The sequence below is a fragment of the Marmota flaviventris genome, chromosome 14 (genome assembly GCF_047511675.1).
Source record: "Marmota flaviventris isolate mMarFla1 chromosome 14, mMarFla1.hap1, whole genome shotgun sequence".
NCBI classification, from domain to species: domain Eukaryota; kingdom Metazoa; phylum Chordata; class Mammalia; order Rodentia; family Sciuridae; genus Marmota; species Marmota flaviventris.
Genome location: NC_092511.1, coordinates 62,171,866 through 62,186,808, shown reverse-complemented (window position 1 = coordinate 62,186,808; position 14,943 = coordinate 62,171,866). Strand labels below are relative to the sequence as shown.

General features: G+C 42.2%; 1 protein-coding gene and 1 pseudogene across 1 annotated transcript in view; one reads left to right on the top strand and one right to left on the bottom strand.

Annotated features, from left to right (window-relative positions):
* The window catches only part of Slc4a5 (solute carrier family 4 member 5), a 73,192-nt gene that overhangs the window by 8,833 nt on the left and 49,416 nt on the right, over positions 1-14,943 (top strand). Inside the window, exons 2-4 of the mRNA XM_027943830.2 lie at positions 11,785-11,945; positions 12,756-12,911; positions 14,350-14,451. Coding sequence (XP_027799631.2) covers positions 11,785-11,945; positions 12,756-12,911; positions 14,350-14,451 — 419 coding nt within the window. The remainder of the gene's footprint in view (positions 1-11,784; positions 11,946-12,755; positions 12,912-14,349; positions 14,452-14,943) is intronic.
* On the bottom strand, positions 868-1,276 carry LOC114099503 (large ribosomal subunit protein mL53 pseudogene; annotated as a pseudogene).

Here is a 14,943-nt window from a genome sequence, read left to right as displayed (position 1 = left end):
TCAAGAGCTTTTTTAAAAAATATTTTTTAGTTGTATATGGACACAATGACTTTTATTTGTATGTGGTACTGAGGATTGAACCCAGTGCCTCACACATGCTAGGCTAGCCCTCTACCACTGAGCCACAACCCCAACCATCAAGAACTTTTTAATTATTTATTTCTGGTACTAGAGATTGAACCCAGGGGCACTCTACCACTAAGCTGCATTCTAGTCCTTCGTATTATTTATTTATTTATTTATTTATTTGAGAAGGGTCTCACTAAATTGCTGAGGCTGGCCTAGAACTTGTGATCCTCCTGCCTCAGCCTCCAGAATCACTGGGGTTACAGGTCTGTACCACCTCCTGGAATTAATACTGTTTTAGACAAAGAATGTTGATGGCAATTGGAAGAAGCTGGTAGTAAGTAACCTGAATAAAGTGCAGTAATTGGGATTTGAACGAAACAGAAACGTAGGGTTTTACTCCAGAGAGGATAGTTCAAGTTATGACAGGGGATGGGTTGCCCTAGGAAGAACACAAAGAAGAAAAAAAAGATGAGGGCAGTATGCCTTTATGTTTAAGAAGCAAGAAAAATCCAAGAGGGGCAGGGGTGCCACGAGAAGGTGAATTAAGAGTGACAAAAGCTAATGAGATAGAGAGCTGAGGATTGAGGAAATAGCACGTTTGGTAAACAAGAACAAACGGTATTTTGAGTGATGTAAGAAGCCATATTAAAAAGGGTTAAGCTGTGAGTGAGGGTAAGAAAGAAAAAAATTCAAGTTCATTTAAACCTCTTCTCACCCTTATCTTCTCTTGCCCCCCCCCCCCCCCAACCATTGTAGTGGCAAAGCTCTCCCATCCCACCCTGCTCCGTGGCACCCTCCAGATAGTGACTTGAATGATGAAGTCGCGCTTAAGTGTCCTTGTCCCAAGTCAAAATCTGCTTGTTGGTTTCTTTCGCGATGTCACCGTTCAGTACCAGCGCCAGGTTTGTCCCGGCTCCCCGCTGGGTTCCTGGCCCGAACGTGGGAAGCGAAAGCGATGAACGGTGAGTTGAGCGCCACGCATTATCAGGCGATGCCCGTCTCCGAACAGCACGTCCACGCAGGGCTCGGAGCCGTCATGCCTCACGTCTGCAATAACCATGCAGTTGAGATTGGTGGCGCGGACCTTCTCGCTGCTTACCGCTTGGAGAAAGGTTCTCGTCGACTCCACGTTTTTCTCGAAGGGGCAAAACTGAACCCGAACCTGCTTGACGGATCGCAGCCGGAGCCGAGCCAAGGCCGCCGCCATGGTGACCTTCGCCCCAGAAGGCAATTTATAGGATTAAAAGTCAGGAAATATGTATGTATAGATTTATCCAGGCTATGCTAGCCAGAGGGATGGCATAATTTCAGTTTTTCAAACCTTGCTGGCACCTTCCCAGGAGTTGGGGCCAGTTGCTCAGTTTCCACTCTCAGCATGAGGAAATTCAGTTGCAGAAAATAACTTATCAGAAAATCAGGGACATTGGGGCTTTTAATTGTTTTCTTTTTTAATTTGTTATATATATATATGGCAGTAGAGTATATTTTGACATATACATGGAGTATAACTTCCCATTTTTGTGGTTGTACACGATGTAGAGTTACACTGGTTGTGTATTATATATGAACATAGGAAAGTTGTTTCTGATTCATTCTACTATCTTTCCTATTTCCATTCCCTCTTCCTTCCCTTCATTCCCCTTTGTCTAATCCAATGAACTTCTATCTTCCCTCCCCTCCCTCTTATTGTGTGTTAGCATCCATATATCAGAGAGAACATTTGGTCTTTGTTTTTTGGGGATTGGCTTATTTCACTTGGCATGATAGTCTCCAGTTCCATCCATTTATTGGCAAATGTCATAATTTCATGATTCATTATGGCTGAGTAATAGTCCATTGTGTATATATATATCACATTTGCTTTATTCATTCTTCTGTTGAAGGGCACCTAGGTTAGTTCCATAGTTTAGCTGTTGTGACTTGAGCTGCTATAAATATTGATGTGCTGTGTCACTGTAGTATGCTGATTTTAAGTCTTTTGGGTATAAACTGAGTCAAATGGTGGTTCCATTCCAAGTTTTCTGAGCAATCTCTATACTTTCCAGAGTGGTTGTACCAATTTGCAGTCCCACCATCAATGTGTGAGTATACCCTTTAAAGGGACTCTGTTTAAAAAGTACTAATGATTTAGTACAGATTTTTTTTATTGAGGGCCAGGTAGATTTTTTTTTTTTTCTTTTTTTTTTTTTTGCTCACAAATGATCTCCTCCTGTACCTCTTCTCCCTTCCATTTTCCTCTTTTTAACAACCAGTAAGTATGTCAAAGAGTTCCCTAGCCATCTAGACATACAAAAACAGGCTGTGGGTGGCTTGTAGCCAAGTAGGCATGGTTTCCAACCCCTGAGATATTTTAAAAGGCAGGTGTGTACTCAGACGCAGTAAAACTTGGGTCAATACTGACTCAAAGGCCTTTGAGAACACAGGCTCAAAGGCCTTGCCCTCAAACCCTGTCTCTCATAAATTTCATAACCTTAGGCAGGCTTCTCATCTCTAAGAGTCTCAGTCTCCTCATCTGTACAATGAGAACATGGGATAGATTTGAGGATTTCATGAAATAATACATGTAAAGCACTTAGCATACACCTAGAACCTAGAAAGTGCTCAGTAAGTTTTAGCCATTAGTCTAAGATAGAGAGCCCACCCTCTGTCATTTTCATTATTAGTAATGCTATGTGATAAATGACACATAGAGCAATGGCAGACAGAGGAAGAAGCAAGCTCTGAAACCTGGGCCCCTGGGGAGGCCTCATCATGAAAGAAGTAGCCTTGGACTAGGACCTAAATAGCAGAGGTGGAAGAGAGAAGACCTAGTGGAAGAGCAGGCCTCTCCTGACAGCAGTGAAGAGAAGGTTCCAGCAGACACTGAGGGAGACTGACAAGCCTGTGAACACTGTTCCCATGGGGTAACTACAGCTACCTCCTAGACACAGACAAGGGGCCCTTAGAGAGGTTTGGTTCCAGAAGACTTTCCCTGAAGGAGCCAGTTCAGGATTTGCCAGTAGCTTTGTCTGATGGCACTCATTTAGCTGTGAGATCCCCTCCCCTTTGAATGAAGGCATCATGGACTTTTCACCTGATGGTGGGCTTTGGTGCAGAGGCCAACCCTCTCCACTCACCACAGTTCCTGGAATGTATACCCTCTGCCCCACCTTGCCAGATGCATGGCGGCAGTTACTCCCTCTCTGGGATGGGGTGGTTCTCCAGGAAGTCCTGAACTCCCTGCTTCACCAAGGCCCTTAGCCAAAGCTCTTGGGCAGCAAAAGGAGAGGATTTCAATCACAGGGAGTTGTTCAGCCATGGGAGAGAGTGGGTTCTTTCCAGAACAGTCAAAGATAGAAGGCCCCATCTTTCTGGTCCAGGTCTCAGACATATCTCATCTTCAGAGATGGAGGCTTCCAGACATCTTATTCTAAGTCTTACACATTTGACTCACTTAGTTAATGTGCCTCATTCTGATACTAAGGGACTTACTGATGATAGTTTAGCTTTCCCTGTGCATCAGCCTATAAGAAGAGAATGCAAGGGCTAGAGGAGTAGCTGGCCTCTAAAATTGTTATAAATCTCATTTTAAATAAAATAAGTTGGCCTTTAGGTTTATCTAGCAGCCCTCGTGAATTTGGTTATCATTAGTCATCCTGTCTGGACCTCATCATCTCTGGGACACTAAAAAGACAAATTTCTTTCTTTCTTTTTTTGGCAGGGAAGTGGGGGTACCAGGGATTGAACTCAGGGGTACTCAATCACTGAACCACATCCCCAGCCCTATTTTGTATTTTATTTAGAGACAGGGTCTCACTGAGTTGCTTAGCGCCTCACTGTTGCTGAGGCTGGCTTTGAACTCATGATCCTCCTGTCTCAGCCTTCCAAGCCTCTGGGATTAAGGCGTGTGCCACTGCACCTGGCTAAAAAGACAAATTTCTGAGTCTAGACTAGGGTGAATACCTCAGTAGGCCTGTGAGGTCTTGCCCCTTCTTGGTACTTTCTAAATTTCTTATGTGTGTTGACGTCAGCTCTATGGATACCTGGTCTTTTATATGTTATAATTTCCAGATTCACTACTAAGTTTGGCTCGTGAATATATACACCATATTTGTAGCTTAACACTTAACACTTGTAGAAACAACTTGTTACATTATCTCACATGCATATTTTCATGTATGTGCTTTTATCCAGTATGGATTTACCAAGTAAATTGTAAAAATGGGCCAGAATTTGTTTAGGTGTTCCCCTTTTGAAAATAAAAATTTCTTCCATAGATCATTTCTTGGTAACTATTTCAAAGACAGACACTAGAGAGTACCTGATGTTTCCTCAGACATCCCTAGAAAAAAATTTAATTGGATCATAAGTGAATTAACATGAGTTTTCATTTTCTGCTGAGTAATTCAGAGTCCTGATATGACTTACCTGTGAAGTAAAATAGCTTTGCTGGATAATGGAGAAAAACTCACATTCATATTACTTATAAAAATGGATCTGTTAAAGTCACAACGTTTTTACAACAGGCCTTAGGCAGAAAGCAAAAACATGTCTTGATGCTTTGTAACCACACATGGGAATCAGGCTTTTGGGTGATGGTGATGAGTGATGGGATGGAGTGGGAGAGCTACAGAATGGTCTGTACAGAATCAAGTCTAAGGCCACATTGGTAATGGCCACAGTGTGGGTGTGCACTTTGCAAATTTGGGGTGAATAAACTTAACTTCATGAAAGAAACAAAGTCACACAAATATAATTCTTCAAACAAATGTTTGAGACAACACGGCCTTAACATTAAATGTTGCATTTTTGTTTATTTTGACAAACTAACCAGGACACAATTTAATAATAATGATATAAAAATAGGTATAGAAAGAAAGTACCTTATCTCTGATCACAATATGTATCTATTGTCTGCAGATTTACTCAAATCCACCTAATGCCAGATCGTTTTATTTCCTTCTCAAAGAACTACTGATGTCTGATTCTCTGCTCCCTGAGATTCTAGTGTAATTAGACTGAGTTTCAGTCTGGATTTGGAAATCTGTAAAAAGCTGTCAGATGATCCTAATATAACCAAGGTTGAGAACCGCTGATACTTACTGTAGCCAGGCAGGTCTCCACCTGAGGTGGTGGGTGGGGGGGACTAGAATTCAGGTCTCCTGGTGTTTAGCCCTTTCCATATCTTCCTTGAAGCAGATAGCCTCCTCTTCTCACAGTCTGTGTTTTGAGTGTTGGAAGCTCTGGCTGTCCTGGGTGGCTCACCCCATGATGTTTTCTTCTGCTCTTTTTATTAACAGAACAGCAGTGACCTCTAATTGTCTCTATGACCAAGTTACTAGGTATAGAAAAGGCCTCAGTTCTGGACCCCCTCTGCGTGACAGAGAACAGCCTTCTGTGACATGTGACTTTTCAAGGTTCTGTTCAGCTCCATCCAAGACGAGAAAGGGGCACCTGGTGCTGCCCCTGGCAAATGCACAGGCGGAGTCTACCCGGCTGCCCAGACCTGAGCGAAGTCCCTAAATGTCTTTTTCCAACCCAGAGACTTTTCTTTCCACTTGACCTGCTTTTCTAACTCTAATTCCCCACATATTGAAGCCAACTATGGTATAAAGGTCACTTTGCAATGAGTTGTTTGGGATTACATTAACCATTTTATCAGCCTTCCATGAGTTTCTAAGCCTATTTTTGACCAGAGACTTTTTAAAGAGCCCATTTCTTTATTCAGTTTAGAATGGTTTGAACATTTTATTATGGAAAATTCAAATTTCTACAAAAGCAAAATGCAGTAGAAATTTCATCACCCAGCTTCAACAGTTACCAGCTGACTCAGGGTCAATCTTATCCCTCTATTCCCTTCCCCAACTAGTTTTCAGACACCATATCAATCTATCTGTAGATACTTCAGTGTGTGTCTCTAAAAGATAAGGCCTATTTCTTTTCATTTTTTTAATTTTTTTAATATTTATTTTTTAGGTGTAGATGGATACAACACAATGCCTTTATTTTTATGTGGTGCTGAGGATCGAACCCAGGTCCCGCCCGTGCTAGGCGAGCGCTCTACCACTGAACCACAATCCCAGCCTCCTATTTCTTTTTATAATAACACTGTCATATATAAAAAGAAATGATAGGAATTCTTAATTTCACCAAATTATCCAGGCAATATCCATATTTCCCAGATCATTTCATATTTTTTCATAAATGCAATCGGTCTACCCACTGCATTGGGGGAATATATCTCTTAAACCACTTTCAGTCCACAGTTTCCCCTTCCTTTTTTCCCCACTTGCACTTGTTATTAAAGGAACTGCATCATTTGTCCAGTCTGGTTTTCCACATTTTATTCATTGCATACCTGTGAGGTTGTTTAACATGGTCCTCTGCCCCCTCTGTTTCCTGTAAATTCATGGTTGGGTCCAAGCTTGTCTGACTCCAGTCTGACTTGATTTTTCTTTTAGTACTGGGGATTGAACCAGTACTAAATTGAATAAAGAAATGGGGATGAGCACGTTACCACTGAGCTATATCCCTACCCTTTTTTATTTTGAGACAGGGTCTAACTAAGTTGATAAGGTTCTCATTAAGTTACCCAAACTGGCCTCAAACTTGCAATCCTCCTGCCTCAGGCTCCCTGGTTGCTAAGATTATAGGCATGCACCACCACACAACATGCCCAGCCAGCCTGGCTTTTCTACAAGACCATTTCATAGATGGAGGTATACACGTCCACCAGAAGGCTGCTCATGTCCCACTCATCTTTGTGCATACGTGCTTGATGTTGCTAGGCTATGATGATTCTTGCTTATGCCATTTGAGTATTTTAGGACTTTTTTTGCAATGCTGGGGATCCAACCAAGGGCCTCATGCATATTAGGCAAGCGTTCTACCACTGAGTACATCCCTAACCCAACCATTCTGAGTATTTTAAAGTATACTAAACAGCCTGAGTTTCAAGCGGTTTTGTTTTTCTCAGTCATTTTGTCATGGCCAAACTTTACCCAAAGTGATCACAGAGGTCTCACAACCCTTAGGCAGTATGGGGAAGCATTTAAGGAGAAATAATTGGGGGACACCAGAGAGGAAAACAGTGGTCCCTGTCCTCAAGAGGCTTCATATCTATTTAGTATTTGTTAAATACCAAAACTGAAAGCAGTATTGACTACAATTAATTGTTATTTTAGGGTCTGAGATGTTGTCCTGGTGAAGTTCTCTAGTATCCTGGAATTTTAAAAAATCCAGTTTTTAGGATTCTGGTAGTAGGATTCTGGCAATACCTTGACCATGGAGACAGGTAACTTTGTTTTTCAGCAGATTGTGCTCAGGTGGGTTGGTGCCCTTGTCTCTGTGTGCATGGAGTTAATGTATGGTAACAATACAAATAGTTGAAGTTCTGGGAAGCAGAGAAGGTACCTCATCTTTGCTATCTGGAGTTAATAGAAGAGGCCTCAAAGAGATGGTGTGCTCTTACCCACTCCTTACAGATGAAGTTGAGTTTGCACAGGCAGAAAGTCGAAGCATGGATGTTAGGGGAGAGATGCTGAGGATGTCCAGCATAGGAAATTTGTGAGATAGTGTAGATAGCAACAAATCCAAGTTGCCCCACTGAGCCACATAACACCCTGGAGTTGGTAGATGGAGTAAGGCTGTAGAGTAGTAGCAGAAGCATCTTTGGCAACAAGCTGACAGTATAATTTATCTTGTGTATTTTTTTTTTTTTTGTACCAGGGATCAAACCTAGGGACCCTTAACCACTGAGCCAAGTCTCCAGCCTTTTTTTTATATTTTATTTAGAAGCAGAGTCTCACTGATTTGCTAAGTGCCTTGCTAATCTGCTGAGGCTGGCTTTGAACTCACAATCCTTCTGTGCCTCAGCCTCCCAAGTTGCTGGGGTTACAGCCGTGCCCCACCACACTGGCTATCTTGTATATTTTTTAACAGCAGAAAGAACATACAAAATTTATTACATACCTAAGGCCTAGGAGTATTATCAAATGTTCGTGCATTTTTGAGCAAATTTGGGGCCAATCTGAATAGGAGAAAGGTTGAGCATCCCCTCAACTGAAACATTTGGATTTGTCTACTGATCTCTTCCTTGAAAACTCTTAATACAAAATAAAACTTTTTGATGCTATACAAACTTGGATCTAACATAATTTAAATGATATTCCCAAAAATGTATTTTCCATTGAAAAAACTCAGCTGCAAATTGGAAGTCTCCAAGGAACTCTGTCTCCAGTCCTGTTTTAGGTGTTCACATTTCAGCCCTCTCCTATCAAATCTTACCATCTTGTGTCTAATTCTCCCAAGGCTTGCCAGCTTCCTGGTTCACTTGTCTCAAATAATTTGTATTCAATTAAGAATTAAATACTGATAATGCAAAGGACTTATACAATTATGTGAAGAGGAAATCTAAGGAAAAGATGTTCAACTGTAAATGAAAGAATACAAATGTGTAGTTTTTCAAGTAACAAAAGAAAAAAAGAATGAAAATTATAGAATCTGAGAGACTTTAATGAAATGTATGGGCTCATGAACATTTTAAAAGACTCTAAAATGATGTGTATATTTATGGACATGAAAGAATGCTCACTAACTTCTATGCCCTATGGCCCTTGTGATGCCATTAATGTAAAGTTAGTTAATGTAAAGATCTAGAATGGTGGTCAGAAATATCATCCATGATGTCATCTGGTTGGAAACACTTTGAATGATTTTACTTTCTTCTTTTTTATTGTTTTTGAAATCACAAGAGTTGAATTCTGTATTTTTAACTTATTAACTAATACTATCAGAGTGTATTTTATGTGCTGGCACTTCACTGATTGCTGTACACGATTATTCCTGAAGAAAACAAAGGTGATAAGAGATTAAGGAATTCACCCAAGGTCCACTCTAGGAATTGATGGAGCTGGGATTCAAAACCTGGTAGTGCTGCTCCACAGACTGGGCTCTTACTACACTAATTGCCAGATAGGATCAAATTAATTTAAATCCTGCCCCCTCAAAGGCCTACTCCCTTGCTCAAAAGTAACTATGGGTAATAGATCCTTCAAAAACTTTTGCTAGGCATTTTCAGACGTGTGTGTGTGTGTGTGTGTGTGTGTGTGTGTGTTTCTTTTTCATAAAATGGGGTGGATATGTCCCATCTATCAGTATGTATAATTCACTCTCATGATTTTTATTTACCTCTGGAGGGCATTCTGCAGTATGGATGTGTGGAATTGATGGAACCAGGCTTCTGCTGAAAAACTGGTGTGTGTGTGTGTGTGTATGTGTGTGTGTGTATGTGTGTGTGTGTGTGTGTGTGTGTGTGTGTGTAGAGCTAATGTTCGGTATATGCCTACCACAATGCAAATAGTTGAAGTTCTGGTGGGCAGAGAGGTTTTTTCCAGTATTTTCTTCCTAACAGATAAAGTTACAGTGAACACTTTGTATGCATATTACTGGATATAGATGTGCAATTGAAGTCCTGTGATAATCTCCTGGAAACAGAACCGATGGGTCAAAAGGCACGCACACGAAGTGGAAAGAAGCTTCCCACATCAAGAAGACCATGCCAGGGGCTGGGGATGTTCCCCGGTTAGTGTGAGGTGCTGAACATGATCCCCAGCACAACAAAATAAAAAGGCTGTGCCATTACCCCTGCAGCACATGAGTGGCCCTGTCCTCATATGTTCACCAACATAAGAAGTTGTCCGGGGCTGGGGATGTGGCTCAAGCAGTAGCGCATTCACCTGGCATGCGTGCAGCCTGGGTTCAACCCTCAGCACCACATACAAACAAAGATGTTGTGTCTGCCAAGAATCGAAAAATAAATATTAAAAAAAATCTCTCTCTCTGTTTTAATTCTTATGAGAAATGAAAGAATGTTAGTTCATTTGTAATAATTTAGAAGCTCTTGATTACTAGTGAAGTTGAACATCTTTTCATTTGTTTCTTGGTCACCTTCTTTTTATTGGATAATTTGTGTTTTTCTTATTAATTTGGAGGATCTCTATTATAGATATTGTCCTTTTTTTTTTTTTTGATACTGGGGATTGAACTCAGGGGTGCTCAACCACTGAGCCACATCCCAGGCCTATTTTGTATTTTTATGAGAGACAGGGTTGCTTAGTGCCTCACAGTTGCGGAGGCTTGGCTTTGGACTCACAACCCTCCTGTCTCAGCCTCCCGAGCTGCTGGGATTACAGGCATGTGCCACCATGCTCTACTAGATATTGTCTTTTTTAATATTTATTTTTTAGTTTTAGTTGGACACTATATCTTTATTTTATTTTTATGTGGTGTTGAGGATCAAACCCAGTGTCTCGTGCATGCTAGGTGAGCACTCTACCACTGAGCCACAACCCCAGCTTCTAGGTATTGTCTTTCGATGTTCTGTTTGACACAAATGTTTTCCCCAGGGCATTTTTTTTTCTTCAAACTAGCTTATTTTTTATATTGAAGTTTGGTTGTATTTATTTTATTTTTATGTAATCAAATCTGTCAATATTTTTCCTTTTTGGTTTTATATCTTGTTTAGAATGTCTTTTCCACAATATCTACCAAGAATATAATGCTCTCCTAACCCTCTCTTCTTGTACATCTACGTTTTTGTTTATACATTTATTTCTATATTTTAATATTAATGAAGAATTTGATTTTGTTCAGTGAAAAGGAGAGATTTATTATTTTTTTTATTTTTAGGCTGGTCAACTTTTAAACAACTCCTTCATCTAAACCCAAGTTCTGTTTCTAGACTGTTCCTTTCATCCCTTTTTCTATATTTGACCTAGGATCACATTGTTTAGTTACTTATGCTTTTCACCAGCAAGTTTTTGTATCTGCTAAGGTATGTCCCATCCCCATTTCTTGTCTTTTTAAAACCTTCACCAACCCTCCCCAGGCATTTACTTTTTTTGAGTAATTTCAGAACTAGATAGTTAAGGTCCAAAAATACTCCTTTGAGATTTCAGTTGGGGCAGATAGAATCTTCTGCTAATTGGAGTCTGTAGCCTGGACACCTAGATCCCTTGGCAGTTCTCTAGGCTGTCCAGAGCTGCCCTCTGATGGAGAAGGATAGGAGGTGCTGCCTCTACCTGCTCTCCAGGGTCTTCCCACTCCACCATCTCCATGAAACTTGTGATTTCCAGTCTTCATGGAAGCACACATTCCTGGTTAAAGTTATTTCCTTCTCCAAGTGACATTTGGACTTTAATCTGAACTTTCAGAGCCAAAACCCAGAATGAAAAATTTTGGAAACCTCAGACCCTGCAGCAGAACCCAGAAGGAAATACTTTTGTCAAGGAACAATTTCCTTCTCCCAGAACGCCACACTGACCTGCCTAGGGTAAAACAGGTTCCAGTTGAGACTTTAAAAACAAACAAAATTAACAATATTCTTATAAAATAACCTAAATGTATCAAATTTTAAGTGTATACGTAAATAAGTTTTAGTTAATGTCGAGTTGTGCAGTCATCACCATATTTCAATTTTTAAAACACTTTCATTACCCCCAAAAGATTCCTCAAGCTTATTCAAGGTCATTCTCTGGATGCAACCTTGTCCTTAGCATGACAGCATCAGGAGGTGTGGGGACAGTGAAGGGATCCCCAAGAGAGCCTCCATTCATGAGTCTACAGCCAGTGCTCCCAACAACATGGGCCCAGAGACCTACATACTCCTGGGGATACCCAGGTGGGGCCTCTTCCTGGGGGACTGGCCATGCTGAGCCCCATCCTTACCCCTTCCAGGTGGATAAAGTTTGAAGAAAAGGTAGAGGAAGGAGGCGAACGCTGGAGCAAGCCCCATGTGTCCACGCTGTCCCTGCACAGCCTCTTCGAGCTCCGTACCTGCCTGCAGACGGGGACAGTGCTGCTGGATCTGGACAGCGGCTCCTTACCACAGATCATAGGTGAGGTGGGGGCCACCACAACATCTCTCCTGGGGTCCCTACAAACCAGGGCAGCTCTTCCTGCCTTGTGCCCATCTTCAAGTCTTGTGACTGGCTTATCCCTGACACCTGCCTGATTCTACAGAGACCAGCTTTGGCTGTGATGTCCCCCAGTCAGCATCCCAGCTCCTCCAAGTTTCAGCTCCATGTATATCTCCCTCAGGGAGGAAAAGATCATCCTCTGAAATGCTGTCCAGGAATGCAGCAATAAGAGAGAGTACTTCTACCATGGTCAGACAAGTATGGCCATGACAACCTGTTTCTTTTCAGGGTAAAATGGATCATTGTTCATCTGTAGGAAATTAGCTGCCACTTAGAGCAGTGTCAGAAGGAAGAAGTGGCTTGCCTTATCCTCCCTAAAATGTCTATGTGTTTTGCTCTAGCACATTTGATTTTGCCAGAAGTATTTTGCCCAAAATGCTTTTCTTAAAAAATCCATTTTAGGACTAAAACTATTTAATAACAGTACTTTGTGCTTCCTGGGACACTTCCATATGTTCTATTTCATGGGATTTTCATAACACTGACAGAAAGATAGATGCTTCTATATACACATGCACAAACACAGAGACAGGCACATGCTCTTGTACATGAAGAGACTGTTTGTGATGTGCCCAGGTTTCCACAGTTAGTGGCAAGGCTGGGACAATTTCCACATCCCCTGTCACCTTTAGCTCACTTTCAGTCCCACTAATAACAGGAGAAATTGAAGACCCTCACCTTGGGTCCATTCTGTCCCACATGGACCAGGCATGTTCGTTTCCCACTCAGATGATGTCATTGAGAAGCAGATTGAGGATGGGCTCCTGCGACCAGAGCTCCGGGAAAGGGTCAGTTATGTCCTCCTGAGGAAGCATCGTCACCAAACCAAGAAGCCCATCCACCGCTCCTTAGTGGACATTGGAAAGTCAGTCTCTTCCACCTCAAGTAAGTTGGGCTCTCCACTGCTAGCCATTGGGTATATGAGGACAGTATCAGGCCCCAGTGCCCAGGTGAGCCCACCTTGGTGACTAGGAATATCTGCCTTCATGACCTGGAGAAATTCTGCTGTTGGGGATCCCTCATCTTCCTTCTCTGGTAGGCTTCTGAGGACTCCAGTTGCACCCTAATGTGACTTTATCACCAGAGCAGAGCAATTCCAGGAAGAGAGTTGGTTCTCGGCCTATTTTGCATACTACAATCACTTGGGATGTTGGATCTTGTCCTAATGCCTGGTCCCTGGCCTGGAGAGTGGGATTCAGTTGGTCTGGAGCATGGCCTGGGAGAGAGAAGAATGTTAGAAAAGTGCCCAGGAGATCCTTCCATGCACACAGTACTGAGGAATGCTGATAGGATGGCTTGTTTAGGAAAGGACCTGAGAGTTTCCCACTGAGCTCCCAAGAGGAGCTAAGAGCCTTAGCGGGAAATGTCACACATGGGGGTTTGTTAGAAGTGGCTGGGTTTGCCTCAAAGGTTCCAGGACTTATATGCCTGGCAGCTGGTATCATTCTGATTAGCAGAGCCTCAGGCCTGGGAAAGAGGATTGTCTATCTCCAGCCCTCTGTTCAGTATCTCAGTAGAGATGCCCAGAGACACTGACCCTCCTGAACCTGTCAGATAAATGCAGGAACCAGAACAAAGTTGATAAAGTTGCTAATAAAAACCCTTCAGGACTGGGTGATGTGGTGCACACCTGTAATCCCAGCAACTCAGGAGATTGAAGCAGGAGGACTGCAACTTTGAGGCCAGCCTCAACAATTTGCTGAGACCCTCAGCAACCTAGCAAGACCCTGTCCCAAAATAAATGAGAGCAGGGGAAGTGGCTCAATGATAAAAGACTCCTGGGTTCGACTCCCAGCACCAAAAAAAAGAAAGAAAAGAAAAAGACAGCAAATCCTTAAAGAATCTCTTAAATGAATTATGTAAAATCAGGAAAGTGTTTAGCATATCAGTATAACAGCAGCTACATACTCAGCACTTTCCATGTTCCAGGCAGTGTTGGGAGTGCTTCCTCCTCTGTGAACTCATTCCATTCTCACAATGACTTGTAGCATAGGTGCTGTTCTCATCCCCAGATGAACTGCCTGAGGCAGAGAGTTTAGATAACTTGCCATAGGTCACCCAGCCAGTAAGCGGTGAACTCAGGCATGAGTCCAGGTAGTCTACTATACCTGGCACCAGTTTAATCAATTGTCTATCACTTTCAACAGTGCAAATATTTCCTCTGTAATCTTGTTCAGACCATTAACTGACTTCTGGAAAGGAAAAGGACACACTTGTGCAGCAAGCTTTATTTAGTTGAAGTAACTGTACAGGAATAGCCTGCTAATCGGAAAGACTGCACTGTGCAAGCCTTCCAGAACCAAGTGTCTTCTTCTTGCCCCAGATCGCAGTCCTGCCCGGAGCCCTGCAGCTGGCTCAAGTCTACACCGCTCCACTGAGGACCTGAGGATGAGACAGAGCGCAAATTATGGACATCTGCGTGAGTGTGACTTCTACCACTCAGTGACAGCTTCGTTCTGATCATGACAGCTATGGAATGTCCATGTTTTCATAGATGGAGGAGGTGGAGGACAGGATCTATCTAGAATTCTCAGAACATGTACCAGGAGTAATTGAACTTTTACTCTAATTTGGGTTGTTCTGAGGGTCTGATTGACTCCTATACTATTCCAAATAATTCCTCTGAACAATGGAGCTCAAAGTCAATCCCTGGCATGACTGATACCAACCCTGTGTTCTAGGCATGTTTCTCTTAGTCTAAACCTTGTTTTCATCAAAACGATGACTTGCCCTGTTTTCTGGTGAAAAGTCTTCCTAGAAATGGAATTAAAAACAGGTGAGATCCTTTACCCGCAGGTCAATTAGACAGCATTTCCATCCCTGATGACAATCTTTCCAACAGGAAAAAGAAATGTGGGCAGAGTTGTTGCCTTTTATTTGCTAGGAACGGATTAGGGGGTTTGCGAGGTGAAAGGTC